This window comes from Dreissena polymorpha, chromosome 8, assembly GCF_020536995.1.
Source record: "Dreissena polymorpha isolate Duluth1 chromosome 8, UMN_Dpol_1.0, whole genome shotgun sequence".
In the NCBI taxonomy this organism is placed as follows: Eukaryota; Metazoa; Mollusca; class Bivalvia; order Myida; family Dreissenidae; genus Dreissena; species Dreissena polymorpha.
Genome location: NC_068362.1, coordinates 104,805,001 through 104,826,787, shown reverse-complemented (window position 1 = coordinate 104,826,787; position 21,787 = coordinate 104,805,001). Strand labels below are relative to the sequence as shown.

The window sequence follows — 21,787 nt, the reverse complement described above, 5'->3', positions numbered from 1 at the left end:
TTGCTTTTATTTAAACGTAGTAACAATATCTATCTTTCAATACTGCCGAACTCCCCTCGCGGGTATTACTGGCAGATATGGACACTGTCGAGTCCGTTTCCTGGGAAGAACCAGTACTTGGTGTCTACAGAGGAGTTTATGAAAACGCTCCCCGAGTAAGATCGAAACCCACGAACCCCCGATCGCTAGGCGGTCACATCATCTACACCACCGCGACATCTATATAAACTCTGATGTAATTTTATTTAGTAATTTCTATTTAGAAGCTTATACGCCACTAGCACTACATATGTTAATAAAGCGATGCATGGGGATACATGTTTCTTTAACATATCCGTTAAAGTTGAAGTACACTTTTTAAATTAACCTTAATATCAAATAGCATTTATGTATGGTTTTTGTTTTCTTATATTTGTTTCTTATGTTTTCATTTGTTTGTAAACAAACCATCAATAATAGAGCAGCGGCTTTATGTTTTATGTCTATATAAAACTTGTTCCGGTCGATAATGTAAATATGTAAGTGATTTGTTTCGTTTAAACAAAAGAAATTAAAAACCGAATTTTTTATATCCTTTTAAATTATTTGAAATTGGATTTTTTTATGAGCTTTTATGGCATATTACTTAGTGCAATCCGTTTTATTTTTGTAAGAAATGCACTTATCACTTCCTATATTCGAAGATGGTTGTTAAGAATTAAAGTCACGCTATTTTTTTAATGTAGAATTCCGATTAATTAAGATTCAGAAAAATTGCTTTATAAGCGATTTCAATTCGGGCTTTTGTTCGATAAATTCCATAATAGGTTATATATTAAAATTGTGTTCTTTCAATACTTCTTACACAGATGAAACAGGCGTTTCCTCAGAAATATTTGGGAGCTAGTGATACCCTGGTAATTTTAATCCATGCCATTCGAAACACTTTGTTTTATATTTGACTAAATGTTTGGACAACAGATCTCTACTATCAGTATATCACAAGGCAATGACTCTTGACTTCTCGACAACTACTTCAACTCCGGATATAGCGGTCATAAACCCGACCTCGCTTTGGACAATATGTTAGGCTCTTTGGTCAAACTGTCAAAACTGTCAATATAAATTTTACTTTAGCCTAAAAGAAGAGATATTAGAACCTCTTTTGACTAGAATACCAGCAGTCGTTTGCATTACCACAAGGCAATGAATTCAGTACCAAATATACACGTAAATATTTATTAATGTGTGATGTACGCTTTAAGGTCAAATTGTATTACAATAAGCATACACTATTTTATTTTTACATAATCATACAATAAAGAACACAATATTTGTTAACAAACAAACCAATAACCAGCTCATAAATTAAAATGAAAAGAACCAGTGTGGATTACATGTGTAGCAGACGAAAGTTTTTTGAAGAGTTGTGGAAAAAGGAATGCACGTATAATGTTACTATTTAAGGCTAGAAAAGAAATAGAATAATACCTTAAAATACTGGTTAAAGTACTGTAATAATTATAATAACTGGTGAATATAAATGTACAAAGTAACTCTCGAAATGCGTGTATAGGCAAGTAAAAGGCTGACTGAATGACGCTTTATGAAGCATACACAAACTTATTGTCGTCATCTGTGTTACCTAAAAGAAGGTTGCTTAACTGCGCACGCCATCTTGACGATTTTATAACCCTAAACGGAAGGTGTTTCAGCCACCAAACATTAAGGATATTGCATTGTGTTTACTTCGAGGTTAATGAGGTCCTTCGCTGCATTATGTGAGGACCCGGAGTGTTTCCTAACCACTCTTCCAATGTCACTTACTAGACTCACGAATATTGTGAATTAAAATAAAGTTTGAATTAAAGCTGCCATTTCAAGATATTTTCATGTTAGTAAGCAATATTCATTTTTGTGTAGCCCTGTGCTGTGGGGGATAGCCGATGTACCCGAAGGAAACCCCACCTGTATGGTATGGTGACTATCAATTGTGCCTTGTTCTGAGAAAACTGGGCCTAATGCATGTGCGTACAGTGTCGTCCAAGATTAGCCTGTGCAGTCCGCATAGGCTTATCAGGGACGACACTTTCCGCATAAACTTGATTTTCGGTAAGGAGGGACTTCCTTGAAACTAAAATTAACATAAAAGCGGAAAGTATCGTCCCTGATTAGCCTGTGCGGACTGCACAGGCTAATCTTGGACGACACTGTTCGCACATGCATTAGGCCCAGTTTTCTCAGAACAAGGCACAATTAAGCTCACATGCGTAGGGAGCAGGGATTGAACCTGATTCGCCGATGTCAGAGACGGGTGAAACAACAATTGCGCTAATCAAAATGCCGGAGATCATACATTTCAGGGTATACATGTATATACTCATCATAAAAAGAAACTCGTTCACTGCATACAAAACTGTCATGATTAGACATGTTCATACATACATGAATGTGTTTTTGTCAAATCGTTCTAAACAAAATACTAGTCAATTCATATAACAGGCGTTGATAATAAACAAAAGAGTTCAGTCAAATATATTACATTGTTTAAAATATCTTTATGTAAACTAAGCGAACGTTTCTTTTGCTTTGTGATTGAATACATTTTATAGGAAGGCTGATAACAAAAACCGACAAATATTTTAATAATTTGATCTTAATTAACATCATCACGAAGTTACATTGAGTAATCGATGTTAATATTGTATTTTACTTCTGGTAAACCAAATAATTGCAAAATAATGTAGGGATGTTGTGACTATTAAAATACGAGGGCGAGTAAGAAAAAAATGAGCAAGCACCATAAAATGTAAGTATTTGAATCTTTAAATTGCTGATACGTGTGTGATCAAGAAATGATTTCACTAAATGAAACACGAAATGTTACCGGCAGACACGAAACTTTCGAAACGTCAACTTCGTGTGAAAATGTATTTTCAATTGATGATAGGATGTTTAATGTTTGCCAATAAAACATGTAAATATTTGTCTCACTTCAAACATCAGCATATTTGCGTTTCAAATATTCGCGTTGGAATAATATTGATTTTCTAAAAAAACGTCCGAGAATGCGTATCGTTCGAGTATTGGTAATCGCTGACAGTTGTGGGCCGTCGGCGGTAAAGGACCCCGGATTAGGCATATCGATATCTAACGCCAGCGCTTCCGAACCACATGTGGATCTATCCCAGCTTCAACCGAAAAGTAAAACGCGTTTCCGTTTCGTTTTTATGCCACCGAAGGTGGGCATACAGTGATCGCATGTCCGTCCGTCTGTCAGTCTGTCTTTCCGTCACACTTTGCGTTTAGGTTTCGAAAAATGCTCAAAACTTCTATGTCGCTTCAGATGTAACCTTCATATTTGGTATGCATGTATATATGGACAAGGTCTTTCCATACGCACACAAATGTCCACCCTTTGATCTTTACACCTGATAGGGATAGTATTATGTACCGAATCTCTCTTCTACTCGAATTTCATTTTTGTTCATGGAAAGTCGGTGATTTTCATTATCCCTTAAGTGTTGGATTAAAATTTCAGGTGGCTCGCTTAGATAATTGTTCGCGACGGCCCTGCGGAAACCATCCATGCCGCTGCCTTCGGTCACAGGTTCGAAGAAACCTTCTCTCGTACATAGTCTCCAGCGTTCTTAACCAAAAGAATCTCCGAACACTCTCGCTCAATAAGCGTAACAATATATAAATAAAGGTAACATACGTATTAAGATTGGCCAAGTTATAATTTATTTGCGCTTGTTTCTAAAAAATCTCTGGTATTTGATTTACGTATGCTTTGTTACAATCCGTTTTGCAATAAACCCTTTTTGGAATAAATTTATTGCAAAACGGGTTGGATTGTCATATTGCAATTTTAAATTTTTATAACAACTCGTTTTGCAATAAACCCGTTTTGCAATAATTGTATTGCAAAACTTGTTAGAGTGTCTTATTGCAATTTGTAATTTTTATAATAACCCGTTTTGGAATAAACCCGTTTTGCAATATACGCATCACACATGTACAAATTTATTCACATTGATTGGAAACTGTGAAAAATAAAGTCTAAAAAAACTTTCGTATAGATGGATTTTCTTTTTCAAAATAAGACATAGGTATAATTGTAGACAAAAAACGACATCGAAAGTGATCGATTTCATGCTAAATATGATAAAACATTACATAATGTGTATAGAAAGTGATTTCAACCAAGTTCGTACAGAAGGAAACAAAACCCAGAAATGCAATAATTGTATTGCAAAACGGATTGCGGTTTCTTATTGCAATTTGATATTTGCATAACAACCCGGCTGCAATAAATTCGTTTGCAATAATTTTTGCATCATTTTAACTTTAGTACTCAATTGTTTGAAATCACTTTTGAAACACATTCTGTGTTGTTTTATCGTATTAAATATTGATATTCACCACCTTCCATGCATTTTAATTATAAGTCAAAATTCACTTAAAAAAAAATAATATTATTTGAATACATCATTTGAAACTCCCTTTTAACTATTACAATCCGTTTGAATTAATTAATATAAGAGTGATGATTTTATTGCAAAACGGGTTGTTGTAAAATTTTCACAATGCAATAAGACACTCCAACCCGTTTTGCAATAAAATTATTGCCAATAAATGAGCGATGATTTTATTGCAAAACGGATTTATTGCAAAACGGGTAGTTATAAAAAAATCAAATTGCAATAAGACACTCCAACCCGTTTTGCAATAAATTTAGTGCAAAACGGGTTTATTGCAAAACGGGTTGTAAGAGAGGACACATACAGTTAACAACAAAATCGAACCCCTTTCGAACTATGGGTCTCAGACCACGTGTAGGAAAAAACTCATGGGGAAAGGCCTGATTACGTGTTTTAAAAAACGTGAATAGATTCTGCACATCAACGACACGTTTGTTTGCATCCGTTTAATGCACATGCCATTTTATATGTTTAGGCTTTAATAAGATCCGGAAGGGATTACCTTTACAATGGCAATGGAAGGTTCCTTAAACGGGACCAATCGTGTACGTTTTCTCAAGTATGTATCACATACATTGAAGAAACAAAGAAATAGTGCCTTTATCATGCGTAAATTAAGAAAGAGTAGACAAACGAGGTGGTATACTTAATATAATGTTTTATTCATCTGTTGCGTGTGTTTGATTGTAAACCTTATTTCACAAAGGTGACATATACGACATATAATTGTCATTAAAAACATACTTTATTTTTATTTATTCTTCAAACGTATTAAAATATATTCACATTGAAAAAAACACAACATATAATAAAGTGTGGTTCATAATAGCAATAGTTTTAATAACAGCAACACAAACTAGAAATGGCGCGGCAGAGGCCGACGCGTATCCCCACGCCGAATGTTTGACCTAGGTGTGCCCCAGGGTTGGTAATGGGGCCATGCATAGTTGAGATTGACCGTATTGTCATAAGAGAGGTTCAGTATCAATTTGAAGTGAATCGGTGTAGAAATTAAGAAATTATAGTAAAAGGCAATTTTGGGTGGGTGTGGTCTATGTGGGCGGGGCGCCCCAGGGTTGGTAATGGGGCCATGCATAGTTGAGATTGACTGTATTGTCATAAGAGAAGTTCAATATCAATTTGAAGTGAATCGGTGTAGAAATGAAGAAATTATAGTAAAGGCAATTTTGGGTGGGTGTGGTCTATGTGGGCGGGGCCCCAGGGTTGGTTATGGGGCCATGCATAGTTGAGATTGACCCTAATGTCATAAGAGAAGTTCAGTATCAATTTGAAGTGAATCCGTGTAGAAATGAAAAAATTATAGTAAATGGAATTTTTTGGTGGGTGTGGCCTTTGTGGGCGGGCGCCCCAGGGTTGGGATTGGGGCCATGCATAGTTGAGATTGACCCTAATGTCATAACAAAAGTTCAGTATCAATTTGAAGTGAATCCGTGTAGAAATGAAAAAAATTATAGTAAATGGAAATTTTTGGTGGGTGTGGCCTATGTTGGCGGGGCGCCCCAGGGTTGGGAATGGGGCCATGCATGGTTGAGATTGACCGTATTGTCATAAGAGAGGTCCAGTATCAATTTGAAGTGAATCGGTGTAGAAATAAAGAAGTAAATGTAAAATAACCTAAAAAAATGAGTGATAATTTCTGACGCGGCCCCACCCCAACCGCTATAACTTTTGACCCAGGGGTCAGATCAAAATTCCAAATAGTGCAGGGTCGCACATATGCTCATAGCTACCATGTGTGTAAGTTTCAAGGTTCTAGTGCTTTTAGTGTAGGAGGAGATAGTGGCCAGGACGGACGGACAGACAGACAGACAGACAGACAGACGGACGGACGGCGGAGATAACCACAATATCCCCACCTTTTTTTCAAAAAGCGTGGGGATAATAACAATAACAAGAATGACAATAATTACGTGATCATTACAATAATATTTATAATTACCATAATTATAGTGATAACAAATTAACGGGTACATTTTAAATATTTAAATTAAATAATTTACAAATTAAAAACATACCGGTAAATACACATTTAATTGCAAAAGAGATTTATACTTTTCAGAGTGAGGAATAAACAGGAAGTTAAATTGCCATAAACAAAAACGCATATTCTCACTGTTCAACACACTGTCTTCACTATCATTTTAAAACAGCAATGCAAAAAATGATTCATATACAAATGCCACCATTATGCCCTCATTTATTTAGAATTGTGTAGTAAAGCATATTAATATGCATGTTTTAATGATGGTTTACAGGATTTGTTCTTGATTTTCTAAATCATTTAATGTAATTCGTTTCATACGAGTATGCAGTTATCTGCATTTGTATCGAAGTAAAAAGTTTGTGGACTTCGTTGCAAAATTAACTACTCGCGTGCATCGTACTTTATCGTAAATTGTGCGATTTTATGCTTGGGATGTTACCAATAACGGCAATTCATTACGCAATATTGCAAACGGTTTTATATACGGTACATGTATTGCAGTGTGGTATTTAGATCTATAATTAAATGGTAGCCGACGTAAATTGTAATTTGCATTTTATATGCTAGAAGCTTTCTCTTCGCCTTTCCGATCAAAATGTACTTCTTTTTGTCTATCATATTACATGAAAGGTTTAAATGAATTGGGTCATGTATGATAATACAGTTTGGTTCGACACTACTTGTAGGTTTGACCCTTTTAACGCAAAAACTGATATTTGTTGCGTGAAATTTGAAAGGTTTAAGTGCATTCGCGTGGAAACTGCCAATCAAATAAGTCATATCATGTGTACATATCCTATTGTAACCATAGTATTAATTAGAGTATACATTCAAGAATATGCATTTGTATGTTCTATAAAGCTGTTCATTCCAAAGACGTATACTAAATGGACTAAAATGGCGCTGTTTAATTTTATTTCAATCTGACAAAATGAAAACACTATAAAATTGTCATCATTTTGACGCCTTTACATAACACGTATTATGAGCGAGAGGTTGTAGCCTATTTGCAAAGACCAGGTGACCAAAAAGTGCGTGTATGTTTATCAATTTAAATCTTAAGTGTCTTTCTGTCTTGTTTGACAGAAAGAAGTTTATCTAATTGTTCGATAATACCTGATAACGGAGTGTTCTCATTACATGTTATTCCAAATTCTACGTAATACAGATTATATATCCCTTTACGAGGTCTGTTAGGTTGTAGTCCTCTGTACACTCTTTTTGTGTATGGAGTACTCCATCCCAATTTAACGTCACCAACGGTAGGCTGCTTGAGCATGTACAAATATTTATGCACTTCGTTCCCGTGAGATAGAACATCTTCAAGCTCGGCCTGTTTGCTTCGTATATCTTCCAGTTTCACACAAACGTCCTGTAAATTTCCCTTTGCTTGATCCAGAAGCTTTGATTTGATTGACATTACCTCACCGATAACTTTGTTTCTGAGGCGTTCAAATGCTTCATCTAACTGCACTTTAATTTCAGTCAATTGCTTTTCAATACGTTCAGAACAAGATTCAATACGTGAAGGCTCTTCTTTTACTCTGCGACTTAGGTCCAATGTCAACATCATTTTTTCCTCAAGTTTCTGAGTGTAATTGGCAATTCTATCAGCGAGCGTGTTATTTTCTTTAGCAACGTCAATTATTGTAAGAACTTCTTCGCATTTACGATGCGATGTTATCGCGCACTTTCCGCAGCATGGTTGGTTTGGTCTTTACAAATATATTCCGCTGTTTCGTTCTCATGATTCGGGCATCTACCAATCTCCAATAACAACTCTACCACCTTGGACGATTGTGCTTTTTTTGGCATAGATATTTTATGGTTTCGGTTCAGTTTGAACTTTGTATGGGTTTCTGCGCAGGTATTACATAAATGTTCGCAACAGTCCAAACAATACAAATTTGCTTCCACAGACTTTTGTTCAATTGCGCATGCTTGGCATGACTGTTTCGTTGGTAAAGAAAACTCACTTTTGCTCGTCTTGTTACCTGGCAGCACGTCAAATAATGGGAATTTCTCTACCCACTGTTCGATAGAGTCTAGCGTTATAGGCGTTTCAGTATGTGTGGCATTCCGGCACAATGGACAAGGCATCTCCGATTTTCCCTCAAACTTGTTCAAGTATTCGCACAAGTACTCGTGACAAAAAGAATGTCCACATGGCAATGATCTTGACTTTCGAAATTCTTCCAAACATATTGAGCACGTAAACGCATTTTCGCTGAGATTTCCTTCTTTAGTCGCCATTATTGTTTAGATTGAAATCGAAACTATAACCTGTGTATTGTTCACGCGCCTACTCAAATCAAATCGATAATAGGATCAAAGACCGTGAAAGAAACGATTATTAAATTAATGTAAATCCTTTATGTTTATTTCTTGACACGAAACATATTGTTGAATTGAAATAAAACTTTTTTCGATTTACCTATTATAATTTGTTAATAATATCACACGTTCTTGTTGCGTATCTTATCTAAAAAAAAAATTGTTAGACACCTACGGTTTGTAATACGTGTTTTATAACCAAAGATCCGTCGATGTTAAAATATTTATACCACATTTTAAAACTGCTGTAATTGATGCCTATAAACAACAGTGGTTTCGATACGTTGTGAAAAGCTCTATTTTAGATATGAACCGCGTGTTAAAGTCTGCCTTCATTGACGAAAATTATTTAGATTTATTACCGTAATCACTTAGACACTATGTCACAAAGCTTCGAATTTCGAGTCTGCCACTAAGAATTCAAACTGGAAGATATGCTGGATAAAATCTTCTACGAAACGAGCGTTATTTCCTTTTTTTATAACTAATAGATGTCGAAGATGAGTTTACTTTTGTTTGTAAATGTCTTAAGAAAGGTTATAACATTAGGCCTTCTGTTTATATATTCAACCGATTTCTAAATACAACGAATACATTTGAACTTATTCAGTTAGCCAAATTTGTAAAAGATACTCTGATTTAAGAAATAATATTTCTATGGTGTTACTTAACTTCACATAGTAATCCTTCATACAGTATATAACAAGTATTTTCCTAGGCTTTTCGTAACTGTATAGGTTGCGGCAAATGTTATTTTATTACTATGTTTATTTCTGTGACAAAACTATGTGTGAAATATCTAGTGTTTAGGCGATGTTCACTGTGCAAGTCTGAATAAATATTTGTCTTGTCTTGTCTATTACACATAGTAGAAAAAACAAAAACGTGAACGGCTTATCATAACAGACTAACATCAAACGAACGTTGTAAGTATTTTACATGCGCGAACTTTTATAATGTACCCCATTTTTCTAAGATAAAGTCACAGGTAATTTAACTCAACATTTTATGTGGTGACAAAAGTGGTTTCGGAAGTTTCTCGAGCTATAACGTTTATTTTATTATTAAAATTATACTCATAAAGATTTATGAATATCGCATGAAACAACGGAAACTGTTAAGACTTCAGATAAATTAAAATCTAATGTTAAAGGCGATTTTGGTTATGTGACCTAAGTAGCTTGTCTAAATTAATTTATGGAGTCAAAGATTTGTTGAAAATTGTTAATCAAATAACAGTTAGAATGACTTAATTTTCACAAAACACGTCTTCTTTTTGACATATGTGTTCTGTTTACACCAATCCGTTTATATTTACAGAACATCAATAGTAAAACCACGCTGCCTAGCTTACAAGGGTTGCCCAACTTTGATGAAAATCTAGTTAAAAAGTTCAAACCTTTCGTTTGAGTAGACTGTGCATAGTCCCACAAATTGCAGTTTATAAATATGTATGTAACGATGTAAATACAAGTACCGTAATAACTCTAAGTTTTCGGACACTCTAAATTTTCGGACACCCCATTCTTTAGCCAAAATAAGAATTTTTGTGACTCTAAATTTCCGGAATGTTTATTTTCAATGCTATTGGACCACAATCTTCCCCATTGTGCGTATCTGGTGACAATTCGATTATGTGTTTTTGCGATCGGATTAAGATCATAAAAACTGGTAGACGACTGCCTTACGACATTCGACCTTTACATCGGCGTTATTGGGTAAATAATGATGTATAACGGTAAAATAAAATGGTTTCATCCAATAGCTTGAAGTGAAACACATCAAAACATAGTTTATATCATTTGGCGTAGTATTTTACAAGCACGTTCTATTACTATTTGAGACAATTGATGCTAAACACTTTACATTACCGTATCCGATCGACAAGCAATATTTAAGAGCGTCTCTAAATTGTCGGACACCTTTATTAATTTTCAAATATTTATATTTAACAAACGATTGTGTTGGGGTGGACTACGTTTATTAACTAACTCAAGTGTTCTCTTTGGAGTGTTTTATTAGTTTCATGGACTAAAAATAAAAGAGATAAATGTAAATATCTGCGAACGTAAATTAATATGACCTAGAGAGACTAATAAAGAAAATGACGAAGTTACTGCGCGAGCAATACCATTATCATTTATCCAACTATTTTGTTTCCCATTTGTTCAGCAACGTTATATTGCACACGTGGAAAACATTCAAGAAAACAATCAACATCTTGTAAGTATTTATCACTTGAGAAGCAGCCACCCGGACCAGGTGTTGACATCCTTGCTACATTTCCTGTATATACAGCCATGGAACCAATTGGGGATTACCAGGACAAACCGTATACTCTTAAATAACTGCCGATACTAATCGAAAAAACGGTTGACAGTAAAAAAATTAATAATTTTATATTATTAAAAAAATAGAATTTAAAAATACTGCGTTTTAATGCGACCTAAATTCAACGTTGCAGCAACGTTGGGAAAAAACGTCGCATCAACTTTGGGAAAAAACGTCGGGAAAACTTTCATATAGACCATTGGTACAACCAAACTGCAACGTTTGAATGCAACCTAAATACAACGTTGCAGCAACGTTGGAAAAAAACGTCGGGAAAACTTTCATATACACCATTGTGACAACCAAACTGCAACGTTTGAATGCAACCTAAATACAACGTTGCAGAAACGTTGGAAAAAACATCGGGTAAGCTTTCATATACACCATTGTGACAACCAAACTGCAACGTTTGATGAAACGTCCGGGTAATGTTTTGTATGCAACGTTGTGGCAACGTTCGGTAATGGTTGCCGTCGTTGCGACCTAAATATTACGTTGCCACAACGTTGCATACAAATCATTTACCGGACGTCCGGGTAATGTTTTGTATGCAACGTTGTGGCAACGTTCGGTAATGGTTGCCGACGTTGCGACCTAAATATTACGTTGCAGCAACGTTCGCACAACGATTGATGCCCACTGGTTTAATCATGCAAGGTCGTGGCAAGGTATAATCTACCTTTTTATGTTCCCCAGTCTTTACTGTTTTTTGCTCTTTCTGTTGGTTTGTAGGTTTGTTTGCGTCAAACTTTAACATTGGCCAAAACTTTTGCAATTTTGAAAATAGCAACTTGATATTTGGCATGCAAGTGTATCGCGTAGAGCTGCACATTTTGAGTGTAAAAGGTCAAGGTAATCATTCAAGGTAAAAGGTCCATATATAGGGGGACAAAGTGTTTCACAAACACATCTTGTTATTAATTGTTTATGCTTTGTTAAATAGAGTGTATATTATTCAAGAAGTATACATATTTCATGTATATAAATATAGTTTATTTAAATCTTGTACATGTTGCATATATAAATATATATATATATAACGAAATAAGATCGACATTGCCCATAGGCATAGTATTGGTAACACATTTTGTATACGATGGGAACACACATACCATCTTGTTTGACATGTATTAATTTCGGCCCTTACTATGGACATGTATTGTATAGTTTGCCAGTGATGTACACTATGTTCTTATTGTTTGTATTATTTGAACATTAATTGAACCTGAAAGCCATCAAAATCTTAATTGTTCAAACCAGGCTTGATACATATCAATTGTACTAAGAATATTGTTGTTATGTTTAATATTGAGTTGTTAGGTTACATACATAGTATTAGGAAAGTAGCATTTTTTGGGGAAACAGAGAAAATACACCAGGCTGGTTATTATATATAGTACTCAACACATACAAGGCTGTTGATATGTAATCACGAATTGGCATATCATAAAGGAAAGCAATACGCATTACAAAAATGTTAAATAATCCATTGGCATATCGAAAATCTAAGCATTGCACAATGTTAAAATGCACTGCAGAATAAAGACATACAAAATAACATGAAAAATGTTCAGAGACAATATTATGGTCTCTAGACAAACCTACTGAGAAAATTTACATTGATTAAAAAGCATAGCTACATGTATTAGCATATAGTATGGGGTCATAATATTGATTATTTAAACTTGAGTATGCATACTTGGATACAAATTTGGTATTTTGATATTTTCATGAGTGTAGAAAAATATGACTTTTTTTAATCGATCTACGTTAATTTACTAAAATTCAAAATTTTCTAAACAGTGAACTGAACATCATTTGGACCAAAATGCATATGGCCAGTCATATACATGTATATGCTTGGCACTTGGCACTATAATCTATATAGACATATAATACAAATCATCGAAACCAAAATTATAAATAAATTGCAAATATCATCAAAGAGCATGATGGTTTTCACTGCAACATCATTTCTTTAATGTTAACTATTAAAGAAAAAAAGTTTAAAAAAAAAACAACCACCAGAGTCTAACTATTCTTTATTATTTGATTAGAGGCAGATAAAAGACTTTCAAGTTTTAAATTAGTGACTTGTGGTGGTTGTCCAAAAATAAATGTAATTTGAAAGCAAATTGAAATGAATATTTCTTTCATATAGTAATATTGGAACTAATATATAATTGTATACCAAAGAAAGTCATGTACAAATAAAATACTAGTTCAATATTTTAGGTAAAGACCAAAACACTTTTTTGTTGCATATTTTTAAATTCATTCCCTGAACAACCACACAAATTATGCTCCCTCAGTAAAAACATCATTGGGAAAAAATACTATTAAACTACTAAAAACTTGCATGATAGTATGTCTAGATTCTGCAGTACTTAAAAACTTAGCATTGCTTTTCTTTGACATTCTTTACAACTTTACAAGCATAAAATTAACATACCAAGACACTAAGCAAAAACATGCCTTTCAACAGAATGATGTGGTGAGGACTGATGGCACACATTCTCAGCTACATGTCCTATCAAGCTCAGTATTATACGTGCATAGTGTAGAAATGGTACCAATCAAGCTTCAATTATACTATACACTAAACAATAATGATCAGAAATATCAGTCACATACAAATTATGTTACAAAAAGAAAAAGTAGGAATAATAGGAGTTTTTGAAGAAAAAGTAGGATAAAATATTGAAAATTCAAAGAAGTAGGAAATGTAGGAAAAAGTAGGAAAAAGTAGGACCAGTTGACAGCCTACATCAACTTTCTGAGGTTAGCATGTATAATAATACATGTATAATAATTCAAAATGATCATTCATGGATTAGGACCTACTATACAATCTGTTATTGTAACAGTCACCCCACAGTTGTAACCTTTTAAACTTACCATTCCATACATATTAAATAAACAATAATATCAGTGAAACTGATGGATGCTCCCCGATGATGCGCTTTGTCAATGTGTTAATTGTGTACCCACCTAAAAAAATCTGTTATTAGCCTCGGTGACCTTGACCCCAGTGACATCACACCTCATCAAAAGGTAGAAGTCCATGCCAGGTACCTACATGCCAAATATGTAAGAGATCGGTAAAATAGTGAAGGCGCTATGAGAAACTGTAACAAAAGTGTGACGGAAAAAAATCTATTATTAACCTCGATGACCTTGACCCCAGTGACTTCAAACCTCATATATATATGGAGAGCATACAAAGGTAAATCTTTGAGGCTATAAGAGAGTCCGAAGTTTCAAGACTAATTTAAATAGTAAAATAAGAGTCAGGATCTTATCACACTTAAATCAGGATGAAGAATCAACGGGGTTACGCACTGGCTGGACAAAATGTAAACACACTGTTAAGAACTTTATATTTGCACATATCTCAAGTTATTGATAAACATTCGCAAAAATCTATAGTTAATTAAAGACAGTTTTCTTGCAGTTTGTGCAGTTATCTTAGGTTATAAGAATAAATCCCAGAATACTTCTGAAATCGATGACAAAATGGCACGTTGCGTGAAGCATAACCGTGTACAATGAATGCAGTAGATACCAAATTTTCATAAGCAGCATTAAATGTGTTTGTTATGCACTAGTTGAAATTCTTTAGACAAAAATTGTTTTTAAAAGTTATTTGAAAAAAAAGCACCACTTACCGGAGTGTTTACATTCATTAATTGGGAACCCAACAAAGTCACGTGATCCTGCAACCTGTTAATGTAACTATCATTTGACTGCATAAAACACACTCAAGCATCGGATTACGAAGTCTATGCGATAAAGTATATAGCTGTTATATTGTTTATATATATTTATATTTTGTATTATATTCTCATCAATGTACACACTATAACATTACATACATATCACAAATTAAAATACAGTACATTGCCAATCTAAAAGATTTACAAAAGACTTAAATAACAAGACATACTCCTTCATCTCAATAATGCATAGTGATCCATAGGTTTCACTTTATATACATATCAAACAGGTAAAACAGGTGAAATCTAAAGTATTCTTTTTAATCGTGTAGTTAAAAGCTGCCTTAAAATGGGTTGTTAAAACACTGCATTTGAATAATGAGGATAATGCCTTACATTCTCAAAGTGGGTGAAAATAATGAAAAGTGTTTGATCAGAGCATAACACAGTTTGATTAACAAGTTAACTTTAGGCAAGAGTTGAAACAAGTACATCAGTAAAACAATTTAGCATTTACACTAAAACACTAGGCATAGCTGTTAAAAGATACAATTCTACAAGTTATATACACAACTAACAAGAGAGTCAATAATTATCATTGACTAAGAGTTATGTTTCTTTGATTTAAGACATTATAGCAGTTGTTGGCACACAATATTGCTATGTCTGCAATAGATCATATAAATCCAACTTTATCAGCATTAGATAAATTATCAGTTATTGAATAGTCTACAGGCTGGGTTAAAACTAGTTCCAAGTACTTGTACTGTGTAACAGAGCTCAATGGTACATCACCAATCTTAAACACATTTCTGATTGAATAACAGATTGATATCTGAAGTAAAAAAAATATTTGATTTGAGAGAATTTACACTCATACCATTACATTTACACCAATAATTAAGTGTTTAACATGTTTTGTAAGTCTGTTGCTGCAGAGTCGGTTATACATACAATATCATCTGCCTAAAGCAAGATTCTCGTGTTACCAGTACACAGCACGAGAATGCAGGGCGTTTGAATGATGGTATGGGCTATTTGTTCTTTACTTCCAAACGTAATTTGTTTCATACGAGTGTACATTGATATGTCTATAAGTGTCGGAGTAAATTGTTCGTTGATATCGTTGCAAAATTACATCTTCTCGTACAATTTATTGTAGATTGTGCGGTATGTTGTTTGAAAAGGTAACAGTTCATTAGTTTATGATGGTGCCTAATTGCAAACGGTTTTATATATGTTAGATTTGTTGCAGAATTATATTTAAACCTATAATAAAATGTCATCCAACGTATGTTGTGTTATGCATTTCATGCACTAGTTGATTTCTCTTCGCCTCGCCGATCCAGATGCACGATTTTAGTATCGCATATTGCTTGATAGTTTTAAATGACATGTTCTCTCATGTATGACAAAAAAGTTTTATTCGACATTACTTGTAGGTATGACCCTTTTAACGCACTAACTGACTATTTGCGTGAAATTCAATAGGTATAACTGCATTGACACAGAAACGGTTAAATCATTCATAATTCATTTAATCATTTAATTCATATCATGTTATCTTTTTGTAACCATCGAATTAATTAGAGTATACATTCAAGAATGTGCATGTATATGGTACCAATGGTACTATAATGTTGTTGATCCCAAAGACATAGAACAGAACAGATATGCATTACGACTTGTACATAGTAAATCGTCAGTCTTAACCATACTATAATATACATATCAAAAGGTCATGTGAAAAGTAAGTGATAAAACAGAGGTTAGTAATGTACATACTATAAAACATAATACATGAAAGTAGTGGGAAAACACAAAATACGGGTTATCGCATTCATACAAATTATTTATGCGACAGGGTCGCAATCAGTTATTATGCTGTTAACATTTATTGGTCACTTAAGTATATAATTTGGGTTAATATGCCATTAAATAGAAGCAAATAGGCAACATAAATTCAATGGTTTTAAAAATGATTTTTTTTTTCAATTTGCCGAAATGAAACAATACTAAGCTGTCATTGTTATGGCGACTTTTGCAGGACAAACACGTAGTATGAGCGCGAGGTTGTAGCATACCGGTATTTATTAGGAAAAGGCGACTACCGGTAAATGTGCGTGCTGATTTATAAATTTAAATCGTATGCGCCCTGCTGTCTTGTTCCACAATTAAAAGGTTATCTATTTGTTCAATAATACTCGATAACGGAGTGTTCTCTTTGAATGTTATTCCCAGTTCTACGTATTGAAGAATGCGTATGCTTGTAGGTTCTTGCATTTGAAAAAAACTCCTTTGAGCTCTTGATGGATAGGAAATATATTCTACTGGTTTGTATACTGTATGGTATCCTGTGTATGGAGTACTCCATCCCCATTTAACGTCATCAACGGGTGTCTGCTTGAGCATGTACAAATATTTATGAACTTCGTTCCCGTGAGAAAGAACATCTTCAAGCTCGGCCTGTTTTCTCCGGATATCTTCCAGTTTCACACACACGTCCTGTAAATTTCCCTTTGCTTGATCCAGAAGCTTTGATTTGATTGACATTACCTCACCGATTACTTTGTTTCTGAGGCGTTCAAATGCTTCATCTAACTGCACTTTAATTTCAGTCAATTGCTTTTCAATACGTTCAGAACAAGATTCAATACGTGAAGGCTCTTCTTTTACTCTGTGACTGAGGTCCAATGTCAACATCATTTTTTCCTCAAGTTTCTGAGTGTAATTTGCAATTCTATCAGCGAGCGTGTTATTTTCTTTAGCAACGTCAAATATTGTAAGAACTTCTTCGCATTTACGATGCGATGTTATCGCGCACTTTCCGCAGCATGGTTGGTTTTGGTCTTTACAAATATATTCCGCTGTTTCGTTCTCATGATTCGGGCATCTACCAATCTCCAATAACAACTCTACCACCTTGGACGATGGTGCTTTTTCTGACAAAGATATTTTATGGTTTCGGTTCAGTTTGAACTTTGTATGGGTTTCTGCGCAGGTATTACATAAATGTTCGCAACAGTCCAAACAATACAAATTTGCTTCCACAGACTTTTGTTCAATTGCGCATGCTTGGCATGACTGTTTCGTTGGTAAAGAAAACTCACTTTTGCTCGTCTTGTTACCTGGCAGCACGTCAAATAATGGGAATTTCTCTACCCACTGTACGATAGAATCTAGCGTTATAGGCGTTTCAGTATGTGTGGCATTCCGGCACAATGGACAGGGCATCTCCGATTTTCCCTCAAACTTCTTTAAGTATTCGCACAAGCACTCGTGACAAAAAGAATGTCCACATGGCAATGATCTTGGCTTTCGAAATTCTTCCAAACATATTGAGCACGTAAACGCATTTTCGCTGAGATTTCCTTCTTTAGTCGCCATTATTGTTTATATTGAAATCGAAACTAGAAACTGTTAACTTTACACGCCTACCAAACAATGTCCATGCAGAGTTGTCGTTCCATGCTCTCACATGAACGTAATGTAACCGTCGTGCAATTAAGAGATTGGCCTACGATGGTTCGAAGCGATGAAAGGATCAGAAACTGTTAGGGGAAAAAATCAAATGATTGTAAACCCTACGTGTGTATTTCTTTATACGAAATGCATAGAAATTAAATTGAAATAAACGTATTTCAATTTCAGATTCGATTGGTTTGCGTAAAAATAAAAACAAGTTAACGACATATTAAAACAGGCTAACTTAAAAAATGATGTCAGTATTTTTTCATGAGTAACATTTGCATTTAAAATTATATGCCCGATTTTTACAAAGGAAGTGGATAATTTAATTCAACATTTCCTGTGGTAACTTGAGTGGTTACTGAAGTTGCTCGAGATATAACGTATAATAATATATTTATAAATATCGTATACAAAGAACGGAAACTTTTCCTGGATAAGGTAAATTACAGGCCTTATTTAATGCGATTGGGGTAATTTAAAATAAAAATAATACTCACATATATTTATGAAGTTTTTGAAGATCTGATGAGAACTGTTCATGAAATAAATGCTAGAATGACATATAAATGAAACAAAAACACACTGGACTTTTTCCACATGACTTCTTGTTAAAACATTTCGTTTATATTTACAGGACTCAGTATTCACTCCAGGACATACATAACAACACCAAGCGTGTTCGTAATTGAAACAACAGCACCACAAATAATTAACAAAAGGCGCTTTTTAACATTTCTGTAAATAAACCTCATTAACATATAATTAATAGATTGTACAATACGACGCCGGTGTGGCTTAACAATTGCAAATATTCTACTAGACTGTTTTACACGAGCGGGCTGAGATATCCTGGCCAGAGACAAATTTTTGTATGACAAACATTTATTTTTCTCGTATTTTAATGTATTGAATTTGAAATCTGCTACCTCACAATCGTTTCTAGGGCTAATTCTATGATGTGCTTCCAGCCCACAACACTAACCGCGCACCCTTTGTCACTTCATGAAAATGTCACTTTTATTTTTAAGAAAGCGCAGTGCCAGATGATGTTTTTTCCGACAATTTTGGGTTTTACCTGTATGAAATGGTGTAATGTCGTTTAGGAACCCTAGGCAAGGTCAAATACAAACAATAGATGTGTTTGTCAGAAACACATTGCCCCCTAATGCGCCGCATTGATTTTTTTTGGACCTTTGACCTTGTAGGATGACCTTGACCTTTCACCACTCAAAATGTGAAGCTCCATTAGATACACATGCATGCCAAATATCAAGTTGCTACGTTCAATATTGCACAAGTTATGAAGAAGGTTTAAGTTTGGGTTAAAGTTTTGAAAAATAATTGACCTTTGACCTTGAATTATGACCTTGAACTTTCACCACTCAAAATGAGCAGCTCCATGAGATACACATGCATGCCAAAAATCAAGTCGCTATCATCAATGTTGCAAAAGTAATGACCAAAGTTAAAGTTTTGGTTAAAGTTTTGGGACACACACACACATACACATGACAGGCCACAAACAATATACCCCCAATCATTCGATTCAGGGGCATAAAAAGCTGCGTCCAACGTTTACCAAAGGTTGTTCTGTGTATTAACTTATTGGAGGAAAGCCCTGCTTAAAGCCGCCATGCCGACAGCCACATCCCAACTTTGTTTAAAACCAGGATAAAAAATATATTGACACAATCGCCTGACCTTTTGCTTAAAAAATCATCGCATAGTCTCATAATACATTTCAATATGAAGAGAAGTAAATACTAGTATACCTTGCTTACATATATGTTTAGGTATGCAATACATAACCTGGCAATAGATGTCTCTTCACATTTGTTTAATAAGTAAGTGATCATTAAAACGTTTGATCGAGTTTTCTACTTAACAAAAAATGTGTGAAATGGCGTTTAGGAGCATATACGCGTTTCATGTTCAGTAAAAATGTAAGGAAAACATCGAATAATGCTTTCAGGAATATGAGGAACATTCAGTACAAACTTCCATCAAACATATAACATACGTATGCATTTTTTAGGTGCTTTTTAATTATGAATGTATACACCGTTAAAACCAGGGTCCTATTGTTTGTATAGGTCCCTGTTCAAACGATTAAAATATAACGAGATTTCTAAGCGTTGCAGTGATTTTGTTATTGATATATAGCGGCCAATGCAGTAAGTGAACAGTTAAATCACACTATCATAATAGTTGACTTATTTATTTATTTATTTTATATAACTTTCAACGTTTGTAGATTATTTCCTGCACAATATTTTAAATGACTATAAGACACACAAGAGCTGTCAGAGGACAGCGCGCTTGACTGTTCGAGTGCTTGACATTATAACGTAAGCCATCATGGGGAAATTGTTAATATTCAATAATTTATTAGACGATCTTTCAAAAATAAAAAAAGGAAACAATTTTATTTTATTTTTCGGGGGGGGGGGGGGGGGGGGTTGAGAGGGGGTATAATGTGGGGTGTGGTCATTTATTAGACGATCTTTCAAAAATAAAAAAAAGGAGAAAAAAAATTGGGGGGGGGGGGTTGGGGGGGGGAGGGATTCTGGGTAGGGGCGTGTGGTATTGTTTGGGTGAAATCAATTGTGGTATTCAGGTAAGTGTTGTTTTGTCAAAGCAATAATAAAATGTGATAATAAATAAAGACGTTATGGCAATTTTAGAAAAATGTTCAATTATCTAAGTGTAAAAGGGGCCATAATTATGTAAAAATGCTTGATACAGTGGTCTGCTCTTGTTTATAGGTTGGGGTCATGTTGGTAAACAAGTATGCAAAATATAAAAGCAATATGTCAAAGGATATAGGAAATATTTGGGGTAGTACGCAAACTTTAACATAGATTTATCAATAATATGCATATATAAGTATAAAAGGGGCAATAATTATGACAAAATGCTTGATAGAGTTGTCTGCTCTTGTTTATAGGTTGGGGGTGATGTTGGTAAACAAGTATGCAAAATATGAAAGCAATATGTCAAGGGACAACGAAAATAAATGGGGTAGTACAAAAACTTTAACATTTGCTGCATATTCTAAGTGGAAAAAGGGTCATAATTATGACAAAATGCTTGATAGAGTTGTCTGCTCTTGTTTATAGGTTGGGATCATGTTGGTTAACAAGTATGCAAAATATGAAAGCAATATGTCAAGGGACAAAGAAAATAGTTGGGGTAGTATGAAAACTTTAACATTTGCACGCTAACGCAGACGCTAACGCAGACGCCAGGGTGAGTAGGATAGCTCCACTATATATATTTCATATATAATAGTCGAGCTAAAAATCAAACTCAAGGCAATATTATTGCACTTTATTATCCACTGACTTTTGAAGCAGGAATTTAAATACTTTTTTAAATAACAGAAACAACATGTTGAAATGATATACCATTGACGCCATTTGAAACTGCAACAAGTGTTTGATCAATATTATAAGCTTATTCGATTC

At 34.4% G+C, this 21,787-nt stretch overlaps 1 protein-coding gene across 1 annotated transcript; it reads right to left on the bottom strand.

Moving 5' to 3' along the window:
- Positions 1 to 7,229: 7,229 nt before the first annotated feature.
- On the bottom strand, positions 7,230 to 18,294 carry LOC127841944 (E3 ubiquitin-protein ligase TRIM56-like). Its single transcript, XM_052371096.1, has 2 exons — positions 17,538 to 18,294; positions 7,230 to 8,023 (listed from the first exon to the last, which is right to left on the bottom strand). Exons 1-2 carry the CDS (start codon positions 18,234 to 18,236, stop codon positions 7,520 to 7,522), a joined length of 1,203 nt encoding a protein of 400 aa, XP_052227056.1. The 5' UTR covers positions 18,237 to 18,294; the 3' UTR covers positions 7,230 to 7,519.
- Between the last annotated feature and the right edge of the window lie 3,493 nt (positions 18,295 to 21,787).

Coding starts and splice junctions, on each gene's coding strand:
- LOC127841944 (XM_052371096.1), bottom strand. CDS start 18,236: ATGGCGACTAAAGAAGGAAATCTCAGCGAAAATGCGTTTACGTGCTCA. Junction 8,024..17,537: donor AAATGATGTTGACATTGGAC/CTCAGTCACAGA, acceptor TTGACATTGGAC/CTAAGTCGCAGAGTAAAAGA.